The sequence below is a fragment of the Haliotis rubra genome, unplaced genomic scaffold (genome assembly GCF_003918875.1).
Source record: "Haliotis rubra isolate DU_JTF1 unplaced genomic scaffold, ASM391887v1 Scf71, whole genome shotgun sequence".
Taxonomy (NCBI): Eukaryota; Metazoa; Mollusca; class Gastropoda; order Lepetellida; family Haliotidae; genus Haliotis; species Haliotis rubra.
The window spans coordinates 666,614-694,593 of record NW_025767424.1 but is presented as its reverse complement, the minus strand read 5'-3'; the positions used below and the strand labels follow the sequence as shown (position 1 = coordinate 694,593).

At 41.6% G+C, this 27,980-nt stretch overlaps 2 protein-coding genes across 2 annotated transcripts in view; one reads left to right on the top strand and one right to left on the bottom strand.

The window, feature by feature from the left end:
* The window catches only part of LOC124259100 (E3 ubiquitin-protein ligase HACE1-like), a 72,312-nt gene extending 54,746 nt beyond the window's left edge, over window positions 1-17,566 (bottom strand). The window contains exons 1-3 of the mRNA XM_046693191.1: window positions 17,444-17,566; window positions 8,927-8,981; window positions 7,895-7,984 (exon numbers count right to left, since the gene is read on the bottom strand). Of these exons, the coding sequence (XP_046549147.1) occupies window positions 7,895-7,984; window positions 8,927-8,981; window positions 17,444-17,507 (209 nt within the window). The 5' untranslated portion in view covers window positions 17,508-17,566. The remainder of the gene's footprint in view (window positions 1-7,894; window positions 7,985-8,926; window positions 8,982-17,443) is intronic.
* Window positions 17,567-23,196: 5,630 nt separating this feature from the next.
* On the top strand, window positions 23,197-27,344 carry LOC124259106. The gene is made up of 3 exons (XM_046693200.1): window positions 23,197-23,423; window positions 25,748-25,829; window positions 26,877-27,344. The coding sequence occupies exons 1-3, from the start codon at window positions 23,276-23,278 to the stop codon at window positions 27,094-27,096; spliced, it is 450 nt and encodes a 149-aa protein (XP_046549156.1). The 5' UTR covers window positions 23,197-23,275; the 3' UTR covers window positions 27,097-27,344.
* Window positions 27,345-27,980: the final 636 nt, after the last annotated feature.

Genomic DNA, 27,980 nt, shown 5'->3' with positions numbered 1-27,980 from the left:
CTTGTGTAAACCAGAAAATAGTTGAATCTGTCCACAATTATATCATCAAGACACAACGCTTCAAATTTTCTCAGGAAAATACTTAAATTAACTCAGCAACCTTCTCATGATTGATTTATATTCCTACAACAGCTTGTTAGACACACACAACTGTAACTCTCTAATTATGACTACTTAGAGAATAGTTGTATTTGAAGTATACTTAAAAATATATTTATGCAATAGTCAATATCGATGACGTCACATCCTCCATTTCATTTTGTATTTTATGTTGCATGGGAGCGGTGTTAACATAAGCAGTAATACTTCATCAATCCCAATTCATTTTCATAAATAATAATAAAATATGTTTAAACCAAAATGACTTTCAAACTTCATAATAGTCTATTTCTTCTGTGTAAATACAATCTTTGATAATCTATTTCATTAATCTACTCATCAATGACTCCTGTGCGTACTCTTCAATAACTGGGCTGATCCCACTTTCATTGTAGTGATGTGGAAACACCACCTATGTGCACTGAACCATTAATTAATGTGTCTCACAACTGGGAGTTCTCACAAATGGGAGGACACCGAATAAACGATACAATACAATGTATCAGCGATAGGAGACTGTGTCAAGCATACATTAGAAGCAGCAAATCAGCAGCATCAGGGCTAGTAAATTCTAGCTTTGTTTGGTTTGTTTGCTGTGCCACACCACACTCAGCAATATTCCAGCTTTATGCCAGCTGTCTGTAAATATTCGAGTCTGGACCAGACAATCCAGTGATCAACATCATGAGCATTGATCTAAACAACTGGGATACGATGACATGTGTCAACCAAGTCACCGAGTCTGACTTCTAAATTCTTGAAGATAGTGAAACATTTGGACCTTCACATCGGATTTCTGTACCTCAAAAGGAACTAAAGTAACCAGTTCCTAATGTAGATAATAAAGGCTTTCACCATCCCATCACAGTCAATATTTTATTTCTGAGCACCATGGCAACTGCACTAACATCAAAGTACCATCGAAGGAGTATTTGTGATAAATATGGATCTTAATATGAGAGAAGCCAATCGCCTTTAAAAAGCATACATCTGCATGATTAAAAAAACCAACCGTAATAAAAAATCATCAAAGTTTGCTCCTGTTTGACATGACGTGACCTTCAATGGTGACATCATCCAATCTTCACCCAGACAGGCATTGTGACAGAGTAGAGCGGCGGGAGACAACTTACTTTGCTGCAACATGGAGCAATGTCCGTCTTGCTCTTCCAGGCATTGTGACGAAGTAGAGATGCGGGAGACAACTTACTTTGCTGCAACATGGAGCAATGTCCGTCTTGCTCTTCCAGGCATTGTGACGAAGTAGAGATGCGGGAGACAACTTACTTTGCTGCAACATGGAGCAATGTCCGTCTTGCTCTTCCAGGCATTGTGGCATTGTGATGGAGTAGAGATCGCGGGAGACAACTTACTTTGCTGCAACATGGAGCAATGTCCGTCTTGCTCTTCCAGGCATTGTGACGGAGTAGAGATCACGGGAGACAACTTACTTTGCTGCAACATGGAGCAACTTGCTCTTCCGGAGTAAAGATGGGGAGACAACTTACTTTGCTGCAACATGGAGCAATGTCCGCCTTGCTCTTCCAGGCATTGTGACGGAGTAGAGATGCGGGGAGACAACTTACTTTGCTGCAACATGGAGCAATGTCCGTCTTGCTCTTCCAGGCATTGTGACGGAGTAGAGATGCGGGGAGACAACTTACTTTGCTGCAACATGGAGCATTGTCCGTCTTGCTCTTCCAGGCATTGTGACAGAGTAAAGATCACGGGAGACAACTTACTTTGCTGCAACATGGAGCAATGTCCGTCTTGCTCTTCCAGGCATTGTGATGGAGTAAAGATGCGGGGAGACAACTTACTTTGCTGCAACATGGAGCAATGTCCGTCTTGCTCTTCCAGGCATTGTGACGGAGTAAAGATGCGGGAGACAACTTACTTTGCTGCAACATGGAGCAATGTCCGTCTTGCTCTTCCAGGCATTGTGACAGAGTAAAGATGCGGGAGACAACTTACTTTGCTGCAACATGGAGCAATGTCCGTCTTGCTCTTCCAGGCATTGTGACGGAGTAAAGATGCGGAGACAACTTACTTTGCTGCAACATGGAGCAATGTCCGTCTTGCTCTTCCAGGCATTGTGACGGAGTAAAGATGCGGGGAGACAACTTACTTTGCTGCAACATGGAGCAATGTCCGTCTTGCTCTTCCAGGCATTGTGACGGAGTAAAGATGCGGGAGACAACTTACTTTGCTGCAACATGGAGCAATGTCCGTCTTGCTCTTCCAGGCATTGTGACGGAGTAAAGATGCGGGAGACAACTTACTTTGCTGCAACATGGAGCAATGTCCGTCTTGCTCTTCCAGGCATTTGTGACAGAGTAAAGATCGCGGAGACAACTTACTTTGCTGCAACATGGAGCAATGTCCGTCTTGCTCTTCCAGGCATTGTGACGGAGTAAAGATGCGGAGACAACTTACTTTGCTGCAACATGGAGCAATGTCCGTCTTGCTCTTCCAGGCATTGTGACGGAGTAAAGATGCAGGGAGACAACTTACTTTGCTGCAACATGGAGCAATGTCCGTCTTGCTCTTCCAGGCATTGTGACGGAGTAAAGATCACGGGGAGACAACTTACTTTGCTGCAACATGGAGCAATGTCCGTCTTGCTCTTCCAGGCATTGTGACGGAGTAAAGATGCAGGAGACAACTTACTTTGCTGCAACATGGAGCAATGTCCGTCTTGCTCTTCCAGGCATTGTGACGGAGTAAAGATGCGGGAGACAACTTACTTTGCTGCAACATGGAGCAATGTCCGTCTTGCTCTTCCAGGCATTGTGACGGAGTAAAGATGCGGGAGACAACTTACTTTGCTGCAACATGGAGCAATGTCCGTCTTGCTCTTCCAGGCATTGTGACGGAGTAGAGATGCGGGAGACAACTTACTTTGCTGCAACATGGAGCAATGTCCGTCTTGCTCTTCCAGGCATTGTGATGAGTAGAGATGCGGGGAGACAACTTACTTTGCTGCAACATGGAGCAATGTCCGTCTTGCTCTTCCAGGCATTTGTGACGGAGTAAAGATGCGGGAGACAACTTACTTTGCTGCAACATGGAGCAATGTCCGTCTTGCTCTTCCAGGCATTGTGACGGAGTAGAGATGCGGGAGACAACTTACTTTGCTGCAACATGGAGCAATGTCCGTCTTGCTCTTCCAGGCATTGTGACGGAGTAAAGATGCGGGGAGACAACTTACTTTGCTGCAACATGGAGCAATGTCCGTCTTGCTCTTCCAGGCATTGTGACGGAGTAGAGATGCGGGGAGACAACTTACTTTGCTGCAACATGGAGCAATGTCCGTCTTGCTCTTCCAGGCATTGTGACGGAGTAAAGATGCGGAGGACAACTTACTTTGCTGCAACATGGAGCAATGTCCGTCTTGCTCTTCCAGGCATTGTGGCGGAGTAGAGATGCAGGGAGACAACTTACTTTGCTGCAACATGGAGCAATGTCCGTCTTGCTCTTCCAGGCATTGTGACGGAGTAAAGATGCGCGGGAGACAACTTACTTTGCTGCAACATGGAGCAATGTCCGTCTTGCTCTTCCAGGCATTGTGACGGAGTAGAGATCGCGGGGAGACAACTTACTTTGCTGCAACATGGAGCAATGTCCGTCTTGCTCTTCCAGGCACGCTTGCTTTGCTGCGCTGGAGCAATGTCATCTTGCTCTTCCAGGCATTGACGGATGTAAAGATCACGGGGAGAGACGGGAGACAACTTACTTTGCTGCAACATGGAGCAATGTCCGTCTTGCTCTTCCAGGCATTGTGGCGGAGTAGAGATCGCGGGGAGACAACACTTTGCTGCAACATGGAGCAATGTCCGTCTTGCTCTTCCAGGCATTGTGGCCGGAGTAAAGATCGCGGGGAGACAACTTACTTTGCTGCAACATGGAGCAATGTCCGTCTTGCTCTTCCAGGCATTGTGACGGAGTAAAGATGCGAGGAGACAACTTACTTTGCTGCAACATGGAGCAATGTCCGTCTTGCTCTTCCAGGCATTGTGGCGTGAGTAGAGATGCAGGAGACAACTTACTTTGCTGCAACATGGAGCAATGTCCGTCTTGCTCTTCCAGGCATTGTGGCCGGAGTAGAGATGGGGAGACAACTTACTTTGCTGCAACATGGAGCAATGTCCGTCTTGCTCTTCCAGGCATTGTAGCGGGAGTAAGAGATCACGGGAGACAACTTACTTTGCTGCAACATGGAGCAATGTCCGTCTTGCTCTTCCAGGCATTGTGGCGGAGTAGAGATGCGGGAGACAACTTACTTTGCTGCAACATGGAGCAATGTCCGTCTTGCTCTTCCAGGCATTGTGGCGGAGTAGAGATCACGGGGAGACAACTTACTTTGCTGCAACATGGAGCAATGTCCGTCTTGCTCTTCCAGGCATTGTGGCCGGAGTAAAGATGCGGGGAGACAACTTACTTTGCTGCAACATGGAGCAATGTCCGTCTTGCTCTTCCAGGCATTGTGGCGGCGGAGTAGAGATCGCGGAGACAACTTACTTTGCTGCAACATGGAGCAATGTCCGTCTTGCTCTTCCAGGCATTGTGCCGGAGTAGAGATCACAGGGAGACAACTTACTTTGCTGCAACATGGAGCAATGTCCGTCTTGCTCTTCCAGGCATTGTGGCCGGGTAAGATCTTGAGGAGACAACTTACTTTGCTGCAACATGGAGCAATGTCCGTCTTGCTCTTCCAGGCATTGTGACGAATTAGAGATCGGAGGAGACAACTTACTTTGCTGCAACATGGAGCAATGTCCGTCTTGCTCTTCCAGGCATTGTGGCGGAGTAGAGATCACGGGGAGACAACTTACTTTGCTGCAACATGGAGCAATGTCCGTCTTGCTCTTCCAGGCATTGTGTGCCGGAGTAGAGATCGCGAGGGAGACAACTTACTTTGCTGCAACATGGAGCAATGTCCGTCTTGCTCTTCCAGGCATTGTGGCCGGAGTAGAGATGCGGGGAGACAACTTACTTTGCTGCAACATGGAGCAATGTCCGTCTTGCTCTTCCAGGCATTGTGGCCGGAGTAGAAGATCACGGGGAGACAACTTACTTTGCTGCAACATGGAGCAATGTCCGTCTTGCTCTTCCAGGCATTGTGATGGAGTAGAGATGCGAGGAGACAACTTACTTTGCTGCAACATGGAGCAATGTCCGTCTTGCTCTTCCAGGCATTGTGACGGAGTAGAGATCACGGGGAGACAACTTACTTTGCTGCAACATGGAGCAATGTCCGTCTTGCTCTTCCAGGCATTGTGACGGAGTAGAGATGCGAGGAGACAACTTACTTTGCTGCAACATGGAGCAATGTCCGTCTTGCTCTTCAGGCATTGTGGCCGGAGTAGAGATGCGGGAGACAACTTACTTTGCTGCAACATGGAGCAATGTCCGTCTTGCTCTTCCAGGCATTGTGACGGAGTAAAGATGCGGGAGACAACTTACTTTGCTGCAACATGGAGCAATGTCCGTCTTGCTCTTCCAGGCATTGTGTAGACGGAGTAAAGAGATGCGGGAGACAACTTACTTTGCTGCAACATGGAGCAATGTCCGTCTTGCTCTTCCAGGCATTGTGACGGGAGTAAAGATGCGGGAGACAACTTACTTTGCTGCAACATGGAGCAATGTCCGTCTTGCTCTTCCAGGCATTGTGACGGAGTAGAGATGCGGGAGACAACTTACTTTGCTGCAACATGGAGCAATGTCCGTCTTGCTCTTCCAGGCATTGTGGCGGAGTAAAGATGCGGGAGACAACTTACTTTGCTGCAACATGGAGCAATGTCCGTCTTGCTCTTCCAGGCATTGTGGCGGAGTAGAGATGCGAGGAGACAACTTACTTTGCTGCAACATGGAGCAATGTCCGTCTTGCTCTTCCAGGCATTGTGACGGAGTAAAGATGCGAGGAGACAACTTACTTTGCTGCAACATGGAGCAATGTCCGTCTTGCTCTTCCAGGCATTGTGGACGGAGTAGAGATGCGGGGAGACAACTTACTTTGCTGCAACATGGAGCAATGTCCGTCTTGCTCTTCCAGGCATTGTGACGGAGTAGAGATGCGGAGACAACTTACTTTGCTGCAACATGGAGCAATGTCCGTCTTGCTCTTCCAGGCATTGTGACGGAGTAAGAGATGATGGGAGACAACTTACTTTGCTGCAACATGGAGCAATGTCCGTCTTGCTCTTCCAGGCATTGTGACGGAGTAAAGATGCGGGGAGACAACTTACTTTGCTGCAACATGGAGCAATGTCCGTCTTGCTCTTCCAGGCATTGTGACGGAGTAGAGATGAGGAGACAACTTACTTTGCTGCAACATGGAGCAATGTCCGTCTTGCTCTTCCAGGCATTGTGACGGAGTAAAGATGCGGGAGACAACTTACTTTGCTGCAACATGGAGCAATGTCCGTCTTGCTCTTCCAGGCATTGTGACGGAGTAGAGATGCGGGAGACAACTTACTTTGCTGCAACATGGAGCAATGTCCGTCTTGCTCTTCCAGGCATTGTGACGGAGTAGAGATGCGGGAGACAACTTACTTTGCTGCAACATGGAGCAATGTCCGTCTTGCTCTTCCAGGCATTGTGACGGAGTAGAGATGCGGGAGACAACTTACTTTGCTGCAACATGGAGCAATGTCCGTCTTGCTCTTCCAGGCATTGTGACGGAGTAGAGATGTGGGAGACAACTTACTTTGCTGCAACATGGAGCAATGTCCGTCTTGCTCTTCCAGGCATTGTGACGGAGTAGAGATGCGGGAGACAACTTACTTTGCTGCAACATGGAGCAATGTCCGTCTTGCTCTTCCAGGCATTGTGACGGAGTAGAGATGTGGGGAGACAACTTACTTTGCTGCAACATGGAGCAATGTCCGTCTTGCTCTTCCAGGCATTGTGACGGAGTAGAGATGCGAGGAGACAACTTACTTTGCTGCAACATGGAGCAATGTCCGTCTTGCTCTTCCAGGCATTGTGACGGAGTAAAGATCGCGGGAGACAACTTACTTTGCTGCAACATGGAGCAATGTCCGTCTTGCTCTTCCAGGCATTGTGGCGGAGTAGAGATGCGGGGAGACAACTTACTTTGCTGCAACATGGAGCAATGTCCGTCTTGCTCTTCCAGGCATAGTGGACGGAGTAAAGATGCGGGGAGACAACTTACTTTGCTGCAACATGGAGCAATGTCCGTCTTGCTCTTCCAGGCATTGTGGACGGAGTAGAGATGCTGGGAGACAACTTACTTTGCTGCAACATGGAGCAATGTCCGTCTTGCTCTTCCAGGCATTGTGACGGAGTAGAGATGCGGGGAGACAACTTACTTTGCTGCAACATGGAGCAATGTCCGTCTTGCTCTTCCAGGCATTGTGACGGAGTAGAGATGCGGGGAGACAACTTACTTTGCTGCAACATGGAGCAATGTCCGTCTTGCTCTTCCAGGCATTGTGACGGAGTAGAGATGCGGAGACAACTTACTTTGCTGCAACATGGAGCAATGTCCGTCTTGCTCTTCCAGGCATTGTGACGGAGTAAAGATGCGGAGACAACTTACTTTGCTGCAACATGGAGCAATGTCCGCCTTGCTCTTCCAGGCATTGTGACGGAGTAGAGATGCGGGAGACAACTTACTTTGCTGCAACATGGAGCATTGTCCGTCTTGCTCTTCCAGGCATTGTGACGGAGTAGAGATGCGGGAGACAACTTACTTTGCTGCAACATGGAGCAATGTCCGTCTTGCTCTTCCAGGCATTGTAACAGAGTAAAGCTGCGGGAGACAACTTACTTTGCTGCAACATGGAGCAATGTCCGTCTTGCTCTTCCACAGGCATAGTTGACGTCAAACTTCGAGCCAGAGAGCAAATCGGTCACTGATCTGAAAGCGAGGTTTGACCATTGTTGAATAAGTGTACATCGTACAGCCTTCTTCAAGCACATTTAATAACAGGCAATCTTGTGTACACGCTACTTCTCAGACTGTATACTTATATGATAAACATGGTACAGTGAACCAAACAAAGTGCCATAACTGTTTCCAGGTGTTTCAGTAAGACCAGGGGTGGAAATAACCCATTCCCAAGCCCCAGTCCAGTGTGTTTTTCTGTCGGGCAAGCAAATTTGTATATCACACTGAACCGGTGTCTAGTTGACTTTCCAATGTTAATTATGTTCTTTATGTAAAAAATCAACAAGAAAATCGGCCGGTATAGTGGAAAAATTATCAGGGAAAGTGATTTTACATGTGCCACTGTACCGGAGTACACTAGCAATTTTAGAGTTATTTCCACCCCTGAAGACACCAACATATTTCTAAACAACACAGACAAAAAATGACTGATTACCAGTTAATTAAACAATTTTGCAAGGCACCCAGTTTAAATAATGTCAAATATCAAACACGTCTTCATGGTTGGTTGATTTGAAATTCAAGAAAATATGTATCTTCCATGCTTAAAATACACTGATAGAAGCGACAAAACCCTTTCCATATCCATAAGAGAAATCTCTGCTAAAAGCAGAGTCGGTTGTACAACTGTGACTATTTCATGAGTATATATTTGTTTCAGCAGTATTACAGCTGTATGATGTTGTTTGTAAACAAATAAAGCCTGGACCAGACAATCCAGTGATTGTCACCATGCGATACGATGACAGAGCATGCGTTTATGAATCACTATGAAACAGTGATGATACCAAGTGTTTGAGAAACAGTGAGCGTATCCTGCCCCACTGGTGGCACCCATCATAAACATATGCTAAGTTTAGACAAGGTACTTTACTGATTTTGAACACATAACAATGTACAATAATATCATACCTGTGTTGATTGGCAATCACCATTGGCATAATGGTGTAAAAGGCTGCTTTGTCATCTGAAAGAATGAAAACTTGATAAAAGACCCATATTATGAGGGCATGGCTTCCAAACAAGGACAATATGCTGATGAGCTGATCTTTTGACATGTTTACAGAGAAAAACAGCTTCCTGATAATGGTCTAGCTGTCATAAAAGCTTAAGCCTAAGTCGAGAGCATAGTTTTACTCAAAGCGAAATTCATACTATCTCACAGTTGTAAAGGTAATTCTATCAAGGGCCATCAGTCATCTATTGTTCAACATGTCTAAGATCTAACATTCATTTCCCTAACTTACAGAAATAAAGTACAGATGGACAGACAGATATACAGACATTTTATTCAATAATAGGCTACTGGCCCAAAATACATTCATAGATATGATAAAATGAAGAAGTTACATGTGATTTTACATAAAAACATCAGAATCTCTTATTTTCCCAACATTATATAAAAATAGGCATAAATTATTTATATTATTTATGTTGAAGACACTAAAAAGCTGTGTTGTTTATAAAGCTGTGTTATGAAATATGATGTTTTAAATATTTATCCAGAAACTTATTCCTTATATCTAGGTAGGCTTTACAATAAAGTAAAACATGTATTTCATCTTCAATTAAATTAATATTAATTTTGTGGCAAAAAGGACAGAATCTTGAATCATAAGGGACATTGATCTACCGCTCTCAGAACTAAGTTTAAATATACCACATCTAAATTTTGTTATTTTGTTGTTCTTAAATATGGGTCAATATCTAAACTGAGATAAGTTTCAATATTCAGGAGGGACTTGAAAAGTATATAGTTAGAACACTTGGTTGTATTATGTAGGAATGAGTACCAATCTCGTAAAAGACTATCAGACAATCTCTGTTTAAAAACAGAAATGAAACCATCAATATCTCCAATATCCTGGGAAATCCAAACAAAGTCAAACCCAAATCTGAATGAAATATTCTTGATATGAGATGCCCAGATGGATAAATTTCAAACTGACTCTTGTCTCATCCCTCATTACTATTTTCTTAATAAAGTACACATACAATTTAGGCATCACAATTCTAAACAGGCTAATGGGCTGTCTCAGCCATATATATCCAGCATTAGGAGGCAAAAGCATACATTTATCATTTATCATACATATATGTTTATACAATCTGTGCCAAAAACGTGGCTCTACCGGAGTGCCCCTGGCTTTAAGCAATCTTTTCTCCTAATAATGTAGCAATATCACAGCGGGTGACACCAGAGTGAGTGAAAGAGTGAGTTTAGTTTTACGCCACACTCAGCAATATTCCAGCTATGTGGCGACGGTCTGTAAATAATCGAGTCTGGACCAGACAATCCAGTGATCAACAGCATCAGCATCGATCTGCGCATTTGGGATACGATGACATGTGATTGTCAGCAAGCCTGACCACCCGATCCCGTTAGTCGCCTCTTACGACAAGCGTGGGTTACTGAACGCTCATTCTAACCCGGCCCGGACCTTCACGGGTCAGTGACACCAGAGGTTGGTTTGTTGTATAACGTTGCACTCAGCAATATTCCAGCTATATGGTGGCGGTCTGTAAATAATCGAGTCTGGACCAGACAATCCAGTGATCAACAACATGACCATCGATCTACACATCTGGGATACGATGACATGTGACTGTGTCAACGAAGTCAAAGTGTCTGAACACCCTATATCCTGTTAGTTGTCTCTTACAACAAGGATGCGTTGCTGAAGACCAACTCTAACCCGGATCTTCACAGGCTGGATATGTAGTAATTATAATAGTAACAACATAATGTGTCATCACACCCTGGCCTTGGAGAGCCAAAACACTGTGAGTGAGTGAGTGAGTTGGGTTTAATGCTGCTTTTAACAGTGCTCTATTCATAGAATAATGAGGCATATTGATGTGGGACTAGTGAGTGAGTTTAGTTTTACACTGCTTTTAGCTATATTTCAGGAGGGACACCAGAAATAAGCTTCACACAGGATATGGGAGTAAGGGAAGCAGCATGGGTATAGTGCTGACACAACTAGAAACATAATCTGGATAAACAGGAACTTGAATCTACAATTAGTACAATCACAGATTTATGGCATCATAAAGGGATGCACCTCCGCACAGCAAATTGCAAGGCTGTTAGTCGACTTGGCCAACAGTGTCCCACCTTCACCACTGAACAAGTAAAATGTCCTGAATATGTATGAAATAGAAAGATTGTGTACTCATTCTTTCATGAATAAAATCGTAGACAACTCGTGTCAAAATGCTTTAGTAATATGTCTGATAGTAATATTGATATTTCTTGTTCATCTGAATCTGAAAGTTGGTCCAAATCTGGCAAATCGTTTGTAGTTTTGCCCAAGTACGATACAAATATAATCCATAAAGTGGTGTAAGAATACTACTGACCTCCTCAAAGTCACAATATACTTTATTGCATTTCTGTAATCATTGGTTAGTGAGTTGGGTTTGAAACTGCACCCCAGCCATATTTGGTGGTAGGGCACTTTCCCAGGTGCACTCTTTCAAATCCAATTAGTGCTGCCGACCGCCTCCGTGGTTTAGTGGTTAGAGCGTCCGCCCGGAGAGCGGAAGGTCGCTGGTTCGATCCCCGACCGCGTCATACCAAAAGACGTTAAAATATGGTACTTGTTGGTCCCTGCCTGGCGCTCGGCATTAATGGGTACAACAAGGACTGGTCGGCTCGGAGTCAGTATAATGTGTCTGAGTGGGGTATTCATGCTTCACTGCGGCATGGTATCTCAGTGGGCTAGCACTATAAAACCAGCTTCAGTCTGGGCTAGTACAAGCAGCCGCACATATACATACACACGCATGCACGTCGTCATATGAGTGAAATATTCTCAAGCACGACGTTAAACCCAATTCCACCTCCACCACCACCACCACCACCACCACCACCTCCCACCACCACCTCCCACCTCCACCACCACCACCTCCACCACCACCACCTCCACCACCACCACCACCACCACCTCCACCACCTCCACCACCACCCACCACCTCCACCACCACCACCACCACCTCCACCTCCACCTCCACCACCACCACCACCACCACCTCCTCCACCTCCACCACCACCTCCACCACCACCTCCACCACCACCTCCACCACCACCACCACCTCCTCCACCTCAGCCACCACCACCACCACCACCACCACCACCACCACCACCACCACCACCACCACCACCACCTCCACCACCACCACCACCACCACCACCACCACCACCACCTCCACCTCCACCAAAAAAAAGTTGTTGTTTAACAAACTATCATTAAAATATCGACACAGTTCACTATTTGTTACGAGGGAGGAGTGCAGAGAAAGGGACAGCCGGATGTGCGAGAAAGGATGGAGACGGCACAGCACAGGTTAATGAATCAATAACTTTGTCGGCACTTGTGCATGTGCTTCTCTAACACCTGGCTGTCCCTTTCTCTGCACTCCTCCCTCGTAACAAATAGTGAACTGTGTCAATATTTTAATGATAGTTTGTTAAACAACTTTTTTAATTTTAGGACATAAATTCTGCAAACAAATCATAGAGTTGGTCTGATATTTTGATTATGATCAGCGTTTCATTGAGTATTATATGTTTATTAGTTTTTGAGTTAGATTGCAATTCATCGGTCCGCTTTTGAGCCAAACGCACTATAGTGATGTAAGAAACCAATGCACTACTACAACTGAGCGACAGGGAGTGTTCAGACTTGACATACCTGGACTATTACTGACATAAGGTAAGACATGTAGCCAGCCCTAACCTCGAAATGGGACAGTGGGGTACCCTAGTGGCTAAAGTGTTCGCTTGTCATGCCGAGGCCCAAGTTCGATTCCCTAAATGGTAGAATCTGTGATGCCCATTTCTGGGATCCCTCGCCGTGAAATTGCTGGAATCAGAGGCCCAGATAAGCTGCGTATCCGGGTAAAATACGCATATAAAATTTCCAATTACGGATTGAAAAATAATTGTTGCATACCAATTACGCATTTAAAATGTTAGATCATGAGATACGCAAAAAGTTTAAAACAAATGCGTACGGAATATATTTATAAAAATCGCTTGCGTAATATAAAAAAGACATCAATTGCTATCAAGTTGTACTGTTAGTATAGGACAAGTGCTGTACTGTCCATTTAGGATGAGTGATTTTTTATGAACTCATTTCCATTATATTTAAGTCGGTTTTGATTAGGTATGACATAGTCATAAGGCAGAACATACCTGCTTAGTAAACTTACTCAGTCACATAATACTTAGGTGAGTAAATGACTGAAATACGCACATGTTTGAAAGCAGTGGGTAACGGAAAATGAAATACCCACTCAACATTAATAATACCCACTCTAAAAAAATACAGTGGGTACAGTACCCACATGAGCTAAATCTTATCTGGAGCTCTGTGGAATATTGCTAAAAGCAGCGTAAAACCCAACTCACTCACTAACCTCTAAACCCTTTCCATAAGGATTGTAAAGGGGTGACTAATTGTAAAGACATTTCAGCTCCCTAAGCAAATGCTAAGGATAGCAAAGGTAAATATGCTAGTCAAGAGATGTCAGACTGTCAGATCCCGAGGGAAAGTTTGCTAATAATAACATGTCAGCACCTTAACCCCCTGGGTGCCACAGGGACATATATGTCCTTCCCCTTCAACCCTCAATTTGAAGTCCAATATACATCAAAATATCCCACGCACACAAATACACTTCACAGTTTCGAATTCTGTGGGAAATTTCCTGTTTCTTGATACCATCCACTATTATTTCAGACAAAGCTCAAGTGCTGAAAATGACCTTTCAAAATAGGTTTCATAGAAAATGTCGCCATTTTTGACACAGTACGAAACCGCGATTCACAGCGTTATTTGCTGTTATTTTGAAATGTGAAAATTGGATAATTACTGGGAGTATTGAATTTCAAAAATAACATATTCATGATCACTGATATCAATTTTATATGAAATCGCTCATGATAATTCTGAAACGTTGCCGATGAATCTAGAATCGGTTGGGATGTTTTCGAAAATACACTAACACGAACGCTGTAGAGCGCTTTCCGCCATATTGGATAGTGTTTACAAAATCACGTTTCGCGAAGGCCGGTATTGAGATGCCTATTACATCATGTATATTTCCTATTCAGCTTCGAAAAATGCATCACTGAATTCCCCATACATTTTAGAATCAAATTGCAACTGGTCTTTGTCACCAATACCAACTGTCTAGATGAAATGAGACGAAACATACTGAGTGTGAAAACGAACGCTGTGCTCGAAAGACTGCCATTGTTTGAAATGTAAACAAAGACAAATGCATAGCATTTTCTGAAATTTTCCAACATTTATCCGTCTATTCATTGCTTGCAATGGCTCAATACCTTTGTAATATGTATGGGAAGAGTAAAGTACCAAGAAATAGGAAATTATAAATAGATACAATGCAATGATTTGATAATTCATAAGAAATTGTCAAAGTTTCAGCGAAGCATGACGACATGACTGATGCAAAATCACACAGAACGACAACGGTAATTATCTGCATTTCTGGCTTCTTCTCTTACTTATAATGAAAACGATAAAAACATATAACAATACACAGCTAGTCATAATCATTCTGATTATTTACATCTCATATTTATGTACAGACGATCCCTGAATCAATGGAACGTCCTCGCAAAATCCGGTGTACCCGTGTCAGCAAAGCTGCCATTTTGTACGAAATCGGTCAACGGTAGTGATGTCATACGTCAACATTGTTGTACATATTAGGCAATTTCTTTGAGGTGAAGGTCGGTTGAACAAGAGTAAACACAATCGCCAAATCCTTCCGATTACACTGTCAGTATTATGATGTATATTTTCGTATAGTTCAGATACTTTTTCATGAAACTGACTTCAGTATCTACATTTAGCCTTGTTCAATATCATATCATATGTGCATATAGGTTTTACGGTGTTTTATTTTTTGAAAGTTTTCGATTGTTTGAATAATATTTACATAAGAAATTGACACATTTAGTGCAGTACACCATATTTCAAACCTTTACACAAGTGTTAGAAGATCAAACGTAACTGTAACTACTTTAGTTCATATGATGTACAATATTCAATGCATTGGGACTAACTATTGTAGTTTCATATGAACAGGTTAATGAACAGCAATTTAATTCTACCTTATAAGTAAAACTGATAATATTAATGAAAATGATTTATATATGTTATGAAATGTATATGCACATATATTTAAAGGAATTGTCTAGTTCATTGCATATTTTTGTGTCTTTTTATAGACAAAACAATGATGTATATTAATTGGCCAGGTGCGCGTTTGTCGGAAACGTTTTATTATTCACTATCGTTGTTTTCGATAATATAATCAATTCATATTCGATTAAAACATATTGTAATGACAGGATATCAAACTCTAACTATATTTATACGAAAATTGTTTAAAAATACATAAACCATGTCATGTCTTAATTTGGACAAATCTTACATCCATATTCTAAAATATAGTTCCATATATAAAAAGCTATCTTTGTGCATCTTTCATTGCATACTTATGAAGAGAAATAGCTACATAATCATAAACAAAGAAAAGTCTTATCCAAAACAAAATATTCGTGTGTTGTGAAATATTATTTTTCATTTACGTTGAATTGATGCCAAACGGGTGCGCGTGTTGCACACAATAAGATACACAGTCAAACCGTCTAATTCTTGTCAGGACACTATTTAAATGGAAAAATCAGTCATTTTATGTTTTAACTAAAGAGTGTTAACTTCTGACATAGAAGTCGAGACCTTTTATACAATTAATGGAAATTAGGTGAGAAATATACTAATCAGCATACCAATGTCGTCTTTTTCTGACGTCTAAAAATGCATAAAACAAGCAATGATGTCAGCAATTTCATTACATTTAAAGATATGGCTAGTACTCTGGTAATAACGATGCAAAATTAGTCAAAATACATCTTCACAAACAGGAGAATATAGGAATCTAAGAACTAACTTATATGTCGGATAGGGCCATCCAAATCGCTTTTACGTACTTCCACATGTAGTATGTTGTCATCTTTTCTAATAAATTGTGAAACTACCAAAGCGTATCCGCTCACATTGGGGAACTTTGAATTGGAATAGTTTGGTTCATCGAGAACAAAAAATAGTAAAAATATAGTGTCCGTATCCACAACAAATTCTCTCCATGTGATCTGAGTAACATTGACCTAGTGTTAAGCATAACGGAGTTATGCCCCCTTATCATTATACGTGTATTGCCTCTCTGTCGTCGTTTGACGTCATAGAAGAAAATCCATTTTTGACATTTATTGCGAGTCATTGAGCGTATAACGTTATGCATAAAGACATAAAGCCAATTCATATACACTTATGTCGATCAGATATCAGGCTGTATTTTCTTCGCTCACACTTTCCATAAAGATGCCATTTAAAAAATTCGTAGCACGGTGCTTTTATCGGTGCGCAATAAAAAGCGGAGAAATTTACTGTTTTTTAATGCATAACAAAAATTTGGACAACATTTGGCAAAGTCTATTTCTCAAACCGCCGAGATAATTGCACTAATATTTATACCAACGGATAGGAAATTTAATATTCTACATTTCTGAGTAATTTTATAGCCGTACGTAGATCCAGGACGACGTGAGCGCAATTCTCGCGCAGCCATCACTTTTTAAAAAGTATGAAAATGTGCGCCTGCAAAAAAACTCGGCATCCAGGGGGTTAAGAAAGGTCTTAATGCCACTTGCGAGGTGCTAGGCTAACGATGCAGGTAGACAGAGGGGGTGTTATAACCAGGTGATTGTGAGAGATGTAAACTGCACTCTAGTCCTGTCAAATCATGGCATGTAAGCTTAATAAACTCAAGCCAGCAGAGATGAAAGTTTCTAGACGTATACCTCTTTAGTGAAAACCATGGGCACTGATATAGTGTACAGGTACAACCCCCGAATTTAGAGTGAGTGAGTATGGTTTTACGCCGCTTTTAGCAACATTCCAGCAATATCACAGCAGGGGACACCAGAAATGGGCTTCACACATTGTACCCATGTGGGGAATGGACCCCGTGTCTTCGGCGTGACGAGTGAACGCTTTAACCACTAGGCTACCCCACCGCCGTACCAAGAATTTAGAAATCTATACAGTGGCAGTGGACCGGGGTTCGAACTAACAATCATAGGTACTTAGTGTTATCGAAGGACGCAACTATGCATGTAGTCAGTTAGTATCTACATTTAAACCATCGATCATGAACTATGTTAGTACTTGTAACATACTCTAACGATGATTATGAGAATAATGACACCAGACACTACCGGGCAGTTGAGTTTCAGCACTACCGAAACAAGATGAACAAGCCGAGGTTACACTATTTCCAACTGACCACAACTCAAATACGAATCCATGTGTATACTGGGAATACCTGCTGGCAGTTCCGCTGTCCTTCCACGTTTTAAAGATGCTGCCAAATGCTGTAGGAACTCCATAATCTTCACATATATCTTTGGCAACTGATGTTTTATACTTCACGCCATGTTTGTTTGCGTACTTCCTGTTTATGAATTACCTCCCTTGTTTCTAAATATAAATCTTTAACCACTCATTTTTCAATGGTGGTTATTCATAACTTGATATTTGATTGGACAATGTCAGACGCGTTTGGGCGATGTCATAAAATAAATGAGAACACGTATGAAAGGGGGTATTATGTTGATAAATGCAGGTGTGTATAAAATATAAACATCCCAACAAGCCTGTTTACTATGAACTATACCCCATGTAACCGGGCAGCCTGTCGATATCATACATATATGCTGTTTGGTGAGATCAGAGAACATAAATTAATTTATTGTCTCCGGTGAGTGAGTGAGTGAGTGGGTTGGCGAGCGAGTGCATGAGTGAGTGAGTGACGCATTCAGCAATATACCAGCTACATGGCGGCGGTCTGTAAATAATCGAGCCTGGACCAGACAACCCAGGGATCAACAGCATGAGCGACGATCTACGCAATTGGGATACGATAACATGTGTCACCCAAGTCAGCGAGCGCGACCACCCGATCCCGTTGGTCGCTTCTTACGACAAACATGGGTTACTGACGATCAATTCTAATCCGGATCTTCACGGGTTGGTCTCTGGTGAGATTGACCTTAGAACGGTATCATGTTTATTTAATGTACCTGAATGAATGTAGATATTTTAACGACAGCACCCTCTCGAAGTTAAATGCATTACTTTTACGTGACATATGATGTATATAAGAAATCTTCTAACATAACATATTACAGTACAACCAGAAATTATTGAGAATGTAAGATTGTAATTTTTAATATTTTTTTCACTCATTACTCACGTATTAAATGTGAATATTAGCAGAACATAACCCCAGATTCAAAGACAGGTGTACAGCTAGTATTTTGTCAAGTCACCATGGGCAGCAATGCAGGCTTCAATGCGGCGGGGCATACTACTGATCAAAGAAGTTAGAAAGTCGTGGTCCATGCTGTCCCAATATCGGACCACCTCTTCTTTCATTTCAGCAATATTTGTCAGATTTTTCTTATTGACACTTTCCTTCATAAGTCCCCAAACATTTTCTATTGGATTTAGGTCAGGACTATAGCTTGGCCAATCTAATAATGTCATATTTTGGGTCCGAAACCACGCCTGTGAATGCTTTGAACGATTTTTGGGGTCGTTGTCCTGCTGGAAAATCCAAACATTTCCATAGAACACGTGAGCAGATGGAAATAAATGTCCCTCGAGAATATATGTGTACCGCTCACTGTTCATATTCCCTTCAAATACACAGAGGGGCGTTGCCCCTAACACAGATATGCCACCCCACAAGTTAAATTTCGGACTGTACTTTGGGCGCTGATACAAAGGTTTTTCAGTTTGTTTGGTCCAGAATTTCAGTGTATTAGGAAACAGCCACACAGAACTTTCATCTGAGAAAATCACATTGTCCCAGTTAAAATTTCTATGCTGTAAGCACCAGTTCAACCTTCGCTCCTTTTGTTCAGGTTTCATGATCGGTGATGGAATTCCTCGACTTTTCTGCCAACCCATTGCATGCAGCTCAGTTCTAATTGTCTTCTTACAGACAGCCACAGTTCCTCTATCAATCATATCCAGCCTTAAGTTTTCTAAACTCCTTCGTTTGTTTTTAGAAACAATAATACCAAGCCGCCTCCTGTCACCGACAGTCACTTTTCTGGGCCTACCTGCGCCTCCCTGGTGCTCAATGCCATATCCATTTGCAATATTTTTCAAAACACGATAAACAGTGGACAAAGGGATGCCTGTTCTACTTGAAATCACTTTAGCTGATCTGATGTCCTTGTTATAATACTCTAAAATCAACTTCCTCTTCCCTAAATCATCCATACTGAGGATCACTGAAAATGTCATCTGCTAGCAGTAAACAAAGTGGCATAACTCTTCACAAACTAATGAAAAAGGATTAACGGAGTTGTCTCTCTTGAATGAAACCAAGCACTTGATAGCTGGTCAAGGTTGTTTATACTAGAAATCCAATTAAACATATTCCTAAAATTCTCAATAATTTCTGGTCATACTATAAGTGACAACAAGCGTTTATATTCTTAATACACAGATGTGTAACACAAAGGCAGACTTTTCAACGTACAGGATAACTGGAGTGAGTGAGTTTATTTACACCGCTTTTCGCAACATTCCAGCAATATCAAGGGGCTTTGGTTTGGTTGGTTGGTTGTTTAACGCCCGTGTCAGCAATATTCCAGCTATATGATGGAGTTCTGTAAATAATCGAGTTTGGACCAGACAATCCAGTGCGACCATCCGATCCCGTTGGTCGCTTCTTACGATAAGAATAGGTTGCTGAAGATCAATTTTTACACGGATCTTCACGGGTGTTCACCCGAGGATAACTGGAGTGAGTGAGTTTTAGTTTTACTCCGCTTTTAGCAATATTCTAACAATATCACGGCTGGGAACACCAGAAATGGGCTTCACAACTGTACCCATGTGGGGAATCAAACCCGGATCTTCGGCGTGACGAGCGAACGCTTTAACCTCTAGGCTAACCGCCCAAGGATAAAACTGGAGATAAGCAGAGACATTCGGAACACACGTGGTCCAGAGGATGTACAGGAAGAGGGTGCTACACAGATGGTGTCATTAACTGACACATAAGTTCAATGACCCCGCCAGTTGCGTGACGGACATGATCTAACTCAATCTTGAAGGCGTTGTATTTCCTTTTTGATGTATGAATTGAAATGACGCTGTCGCATTAAGGGCCCAATCAGGTTTCACCCAGAGCTATATTTACTCTCCAAGTGCATGAGTCCTAGAAATCAAAGATTAACATCAGTGACACTGTATTTGTTCTGTTATTCATCACACCGACTTCTAAATGTCAGTCGGGCGGTGGGGTAGCCTAGTGGTTAAAGCGTCCGCTCGTCACGCCGAAACCCGGGTTCGATTCCCCACATGATACAATGAGTAAAGCCCATTTCTGGTGCCCCCGCCGTGATATTGCTGCAATATTGCTAAAAGCGACGAAAACATAACTCACTCACTCACTCACTCACTCAATGCCAGACAAAGAAGGCATAGCTTAAATATATCAAATTTGCTCGAAAGGAGGAGCAGCACATATATATGGGTTTATTGTCAGAAACATGACATATTTTTGGTCACTGCTCTGAATTGCGGAGTCTAACATTACAGGTTTTCTCTCAACATTTTGTTTTCAGGGCCTATGTAAAAACCAGAATCGTAGCGCCACTCTTTTCCCATCCACTCGATGAAGATAACAACGCCCCCTAGATTCAATAGAGTGTCTTCATAGGATTGTGTATAACACGCCGCTATATGGATGGAATTTTGATGAGTGCGGCGTTAAACAACAACAACAACAACAACAACCCCCCAAAAACAAAACAAAACAAAAAAACAAAAACAAAACAAAAAACCCAAAACAACAACAACAACAACAAAACACAAACAACAAAAGCAAAAATACTCCCCTAAAACATGTATTCATATTCAGATATATGTCATGGTTTGGGCTATAGCAATGACATTGTTGCAGATAACTCGCTTTTAAAATAATTTTCTCTGATCTTGTCTTGAGTGTTGATATCATTGGTTCATGCGATCTGAATGAAATATGTGTCTCGTGAAATACACATCCTATGAGCGGGAGGGGCGGTGGGAGTAGCTTACTGGTTAAAGCGTTTGCTCGTCATGCCGAAACCCGGGTTCGATTCCCCACATGATACAAATGTGAAGCCCATTCTGGGCTCCCCTGCCGTGATATTGTTGCAATATTGCTAAAAGCGACGAAAACATAACTCACTCACTCACTCACTCACTCAATGCCAGACAAAGAAGGCATAGCTTAAATATATCAAATTTGCTCGAAAGGAGGAGCAGCACATATATATGGGTTTATTGTCAGAAACATGACATATTTTTGGTCACTGCTCTGAATTGCGGAGTCTAACATTACAGGTTTTCTCTCAACATTTTGTTTTCAGGGCCTATGTAAAAACCAGAATCGTAGCGCCACTCTTTTCCCATCCACTCGATGAAGATAACAACGCCCCCTAGATTCAATAGAGTGTCTTCATAGGATTGTGTATAACACGCCGCTATATGGATGGAATTTTGATGAGTGCGGCGTTAAACAACAACAACAACAACAACAAACCCCCCAAAACCAAAACAAAAAAACAAAAACAAAACAAAAAACCCAAAAAACAACAACAACAACAACAAAAAAACAAAACAACAAAAGCAAAAAAATACTCCCCCTAAAACATGTATTCATATTCAGATATATGTCATGGTTTGGGCTATAGCAATGACATTGTTGCAGATAACTCGCTTTTTAAAATAATTTTCTCTGATCTTGTCTTGAGTGTTGATATCTCATTGGTTCATGCGATCTGAATGAAATATGTGTCTCGTGAAATACACATCCTATGAGCGGGAGGGGCGGTGGGAGTAGCTTACTGGTTAAAGCGTTTGCTCGCCATGCCGAAGGCACAGGTTCGATTCCCTACACGGGTACAATATGTGAAGCCCATTTCCGGGCGCCCCTGCCGTGATATTGTTGGAATATTGCTAAAAACGGGGTAAAACTAAACTCACTCACTCTCAGGAGCGGAAGAAAAAAATCACTTGGACCCTGTCACGAAGAAAACAGGCTGCATGTGGGAATAACTAGTTTGGGTACGGGTTGAATAAAACCACATTTACATCGAGTGCAACAACATATAATATACCGGACGAGCATCGATACACATCTTTAAACACATGATGCTGTAAGTGGTGATTGTTGATAATGAAGTTACTTTTCAATAGGCAGTAAGTGAGTGAGTGAGTTTAGTTTTAGGCCGCACTCAGCAATATTCCAGCTATATTGTGGCGGTCTGTAAATAATCGAGTCTGGATCAGACAATCCATGCAGTGATCAACAGCATGAGCATCGATCTACGTAACTGGGATACGATGACATGTGTCGTTAGTCGCCTCTTACGACAAGCATGGGTTACTGAAGATCACTTCTTACCCGGATCTTCACTGGTCTCTTTTCAATAGGCCACCAATCGTTGGTCCCTATAAACCCTCCAAGGAGCCCCTTTGTTTCACTCGATATGAATAGTCTGGGAACGGAATCACATGAAAATATTCTCTTTTTAAATGTATTCCGTTCGTACTGACTTTTTGACCAAATATTAATCAAACAAATAATAGGTCTATGTCGGTCCATTATTGATTATGTTTATGCAGGTTAGTTTTTTTATTCCACTTGCAACTTACAACTATCAACTGCGAAGATCGATGGTCGTGCTGTTTATCACTGGGTTGTCTGGTCCAGACTCGATTATTTACAGACCGCTGCCATATAGCTGGAATATTGCTGAGTGCGGCGTTAAACAACAAAGAAACAAAACACACATAGACGTCTGAATCCAGAATGAATTACCCCAAGTGGCATAAACTAAATAATTACACAAGTTAATAGTGCACCACATCATGACTTCCATCTATGGAGTTTGGTTCTCGTTAAACCGGATACGTGAATCACGTTTCCTTGGTGCCATTCGTCACATGAGAAGATTAAGCCACTTAGTAATAAAGTCCTGTTCACCTCCGGCCGTTATAAGAAGGGGAGCATCGGCTAATATTAGAACACAGTCCCACATTGCGTACCGCACGAACTATCCACGAGATTTAGTAGTTTCAGAACACGGCGATGATGAGGCTTGTGTCTGCTGCTGTAACGTCGTGTCTTATTCTAATTCTTCACGTTTCGGATTCCAGATGCTATACTACACCAAAGCCTGCTAACCGACTCAACACTGAAGAATGGGGCTTCAGAGAAGTCTGTCATATACTGAATAGTAAGTTTCTCCAGGACCGTGTTTCTTGATGTTGACCCATGTACTTGTCGCCTAAGCCGGCAAAGTACAGTCAGACCTCGTTAATACGAACACTTTGGTTTTTTAAAAAAACCGTTCGGATAGTGAAACGTTCGTACTGCTGAAACCACAGCATATGCACCGAGTTACTTCCCCTTGATATCTTTCCTTACTATCGAGACTCTGAGGTCATAGATGAAGCCTATGTTTATGAAGGAAATGATAAGCTTGTAAAACGTTATTGCTACTACATCCCATACACCATTTAAAAGATCTAATCCTACTGTTGATAAATATGAAGTTTATTTTTATAATGTTATTCAAAAACTATGGCGATTTTTTTCCATTTGTGACATGTCATAACATGCCCGTGCCTTTTTCTTTTATATTTTCATTTTTACGTCATCAGAAAATTATTATAAAAAAGATTTCTTAAATAATATGTATGGTCGCCTATTTCCCGATATCTGTGGCTTTCCGATCGGTAACATGACATAACAACGGAAAATACCTCCGTTTTCGAAGCGTCGTATGAATAACATGGGAGGCGAATCGTTTGATGTCGGGTATCGTTCGAAAGCTCTGAACATCAACATGTATTTGGGTTGGTTAAAAAGAGAAATTTTAAGAAATTTATTCCAAAATAGAAAAAACCAGGCATTTTTCGGAAAACAATGTAATATATTCCGAGGAAATTACTTCGAGGCCCTAAAGTTGTTCAAAACCTATCAGTCTTTCAAATAAAAAACGGCTCATAAATGCCAGTAAAGAATACAAATGTTGTCTTCCAAATGTTTAAGACTGCGTTTCAAAAGCCTTCTAGATGAATTCCTTAAATCAGAAAAGTCGGATCCTCGTTCATTTTGAAACCTTTTAAAAGGTAAAAAAGGGGACACGATAAAGATTCCGGACAAACAATTACTTTTTTCATTTTCTCAGAATGTTAAATGAAGACCAGGATAGGTTGATTGAGACATTAACTCCATAAACGATTTCGATGTGCATTGCTAAATGGTACCATAACAAAGGATGAAATCACTGCCTCCGTTACAAATCTGAAACATAATAAAGCTGCTGGGCTTGATGATGTCGTAAACGAGTACATTTCTTCCACCATTGATATATTTTTAGATATTTATGTTATCTTTTAAACACGGCTTTAGACACAGGGAGTTTCCCAGAAAGGTGGTTAAATGGAGTAATAATGCCTATCTATAAACAAAAAGGTGATCCAAATAAACCAGAACATTATAGGCCCATTACCCTTTTGAGCTGTCTCGGGAAATTATTTACATCTATTTTAAACAATCGCCTTACAAAATTCATAAACTCTAATACAATATTATCTGAAGCACATGCTGGTTTTAGAAAATGGTATTCTACAATGGACCATATTTTTACAATGTATCATCAGTCGGAACTGCTAATAAATAGAAAAAAGAAATTATATTGTGCTTTCATTGATTTCCCAAAAGCCTTTGATACTGTCTGGGGGATGGGACTATGACAAAAAATAATATCAAACAACATAACCGACTCATAATCATCGGAAAGTGGTTTGAAGTTATTCACAGCATGTATCAAAATATCAAATCTTGTGTATGATGTAATGGAGGCATTGCTCAAGGTGCAGGTTTATGACCGATACTATTTACAATATTTCTGAATGACCTTGAATATAATCTACAAAATGACAACTGTAAAAGAGTCTAATTACATCCTGATGATTTCAACAACCGGTTAGAAACTATGATAAATCTACTTGTTTTGTTACATGCCGACGAAACCGTTCTGCTTGCATCAGACCCAAATGATTTACAACCTATGCTAGATTGCTTTGATAAATACTGTAAAACATGGAAACATTATATAAATGCATCCAAAACACATACATGTATACTTATATTTGGTGGTTCTAAAAAAGATTATAAATACTGCTTCAAAATTGGAAATCAAATTATTGAGAACGTGCCTTCTTATGAACACCAAGGAATCACAATGCAAAAAAATAATATATTCACTTAAATAAAAAATGATCTAACTAAGAAGGTCACCAAAACTATGCATTTTGTTTTAAGCAAAGGTAGATTTACTTTGTGTTGTTATTGTCAGTTACGATTATTCGATTGCTTGGTTGCCCCTCTTCTTTTTTATGGGTGTGAATTATGTGGTTTTGGTAATAAATTTTGGGTAGAAAACATTTATTAAAAAATTCTAAAGGAACTCTTCTCATTAAGAAAAAGCACCCCTTTGAGTCTGAAATATGTTTTGTGTACATTAATAGTTGTTCTGTTTTTCCCATTCAGTCATATCGTACCTCCTGGTAGCCATTGCTGTGGTACTCTGTATGGGCTTTGTTGGAACACAGGCATTACTCATCCGACACAGGTATGTGTGTATATATCATGATAAAAGCTTTGGTTGGTTGGTTTGTTGTTTAACGCCGCGCTCAGCAATATTCCAGCTATATGGCAGCAGTCTGTATATATCATGATAACAGCTTTAGTTGTTGGTTTGTTGTTTAACGCCGCGCTCAGCAATATTCCAGCTATATGGCGGAGGTCTGTAGACATCACGATAACAGCTTTAGTTGGTTGGTTTGTTGTTTAACGCCGCGCTCAGCAATATTCCAGCTATATGGCGGCGGTCTGTATATATGATGATAACAGCTTTGGTTGGTTGGTTTGTTGTTTAACGCCGCGCTCAGAAATATTCCAGCTGTATGGCGGAGGTCTGTAAATAATCGAGTCTGGACCAGACAATCCAGTGATGAACATCATGAACTCCATTCTACGCAATTGTCACGAGAAGTCTTTAGCTCTACACTGAAGTCCTTTCGATACTTATATTTATATATATTTATTGTGCACATATGTCACTCCCTCAAAGGTTTGGGGGGTAAAAGAAATGTACTATTCGTTCTGCCAGGTTACATTCTCACATATCCGTAAAGCGTAACAGAGCTAGTATAGATCCGATATGCAAGGCATTGACAATGGTTGGCTTTAAGGATTATTTTGCTCCATTTGAGTGAATTCATATAGACTTTTATTAATTAAGGTGTGGTAGCTTACAGGTCAAAGCGTTCGCTCGTCACGCCGAAGACCAGGGTTCGATTCCCCACATGGGTACAATGTGTGAAGCTCATTTCACGTCACAGTGGGTGAGTGAGTGAGTGTGGTTTTACGCCGCTTTTAGAAATATTCCAGCAAAATTACAGCGGGGTACATCAGAGGCTTGATAGGTAATAATGATACTAAACATAATGCACAGCCTTGTTCAGCCATTGCAGTCGGTCCACTGACCACTGGTATCATTGACCACTGAATGTTTGTCGATCGGATGTTGTTAGTTGTGGACGCAGTTTACCATAGATAATTCTCAAAACCGTTATTAGTATTCACTTTGCTAACGAATGTTGTCTTGGTATTGTAGGTTGCTGCAACTGAAGGCGATGAAAAGTCAACAAGATGAGGCACACGTATACAACACGTTTCAAACGGAAAGACAGATAAGCAGGGCACACACCTATGCACAAATGCTTCCTGGAGCATCAAACATCAGCACCGCCAGACACAGTTACATTGACGTTCTCCCTCCAGATTTTGATGATTACATCAGGCCTGTCTGCTCACAATGCTCGGGCAACGTATGAGTTCAAATCAGACATCAAGCTGTTGTGATGAAACCATTGTGAATTTATGTCATCATGTGATATTTGGTATTGTTTATAGTTTCACACAGAGACACGCTCTCCCGCCCGAAGGAGATCTGTAAGGAGTTCGTGCAGATCCATCAACACAATGTGGAAAGTGTCCGATAAAATGCATCTTTGATTGTTGTGATATTCATGCATAAATTAACAAAATAATATTTTCAGTGCAAATACAATATATGTCACCAGTACTTGAGTCTTGTTTACTTTTTATTTTATTTGTTTACATGTCTTATCAGAATCCTGCGACCCGAGAAGACCCGGTTAGGATTGGTCTTCAGTAACCCATGCTTGTCGGAAGAGGAGACTAACGGGATCGAGTGGTCAGGCTGGCTCACTTAGTTAACACATGGCACCGTATCCCATTTGTACAGATCAACGCTCATGATGTTGATTATTGAGACTTGATTATTTACAGAAAGTTGCCATTTAGCTTGAATATTGCTCAGTGTTGTGTTAAACAACAAACAAACTTAAAGATTCCTGCGGGAAGTGACATCTTGACACACATTTCTCTTATCACAAGTTTAGGTGTATCCTGGTTCGTGTGTGTCGTATCGTAATATCAACCGGACCTATTCGTCCGTAATGTGAAAATGAAAATCGCACACACGCAGAGTTTACGTCCTACACCAATCATCTTTCAAGAGCAATTACTGTACAAACAACTATGGTCATAAGGAAGTGCAAGTGGTGATGCACTCTCAAAGCATTCATTATTATCATATCCACATTGATTCTGGTGTCCCCCACCGTGATTAACTGAAATATTGCTAAAAGCGGCGTAAAACCATATTCACTCACACACTGATCGATGAAGGGAG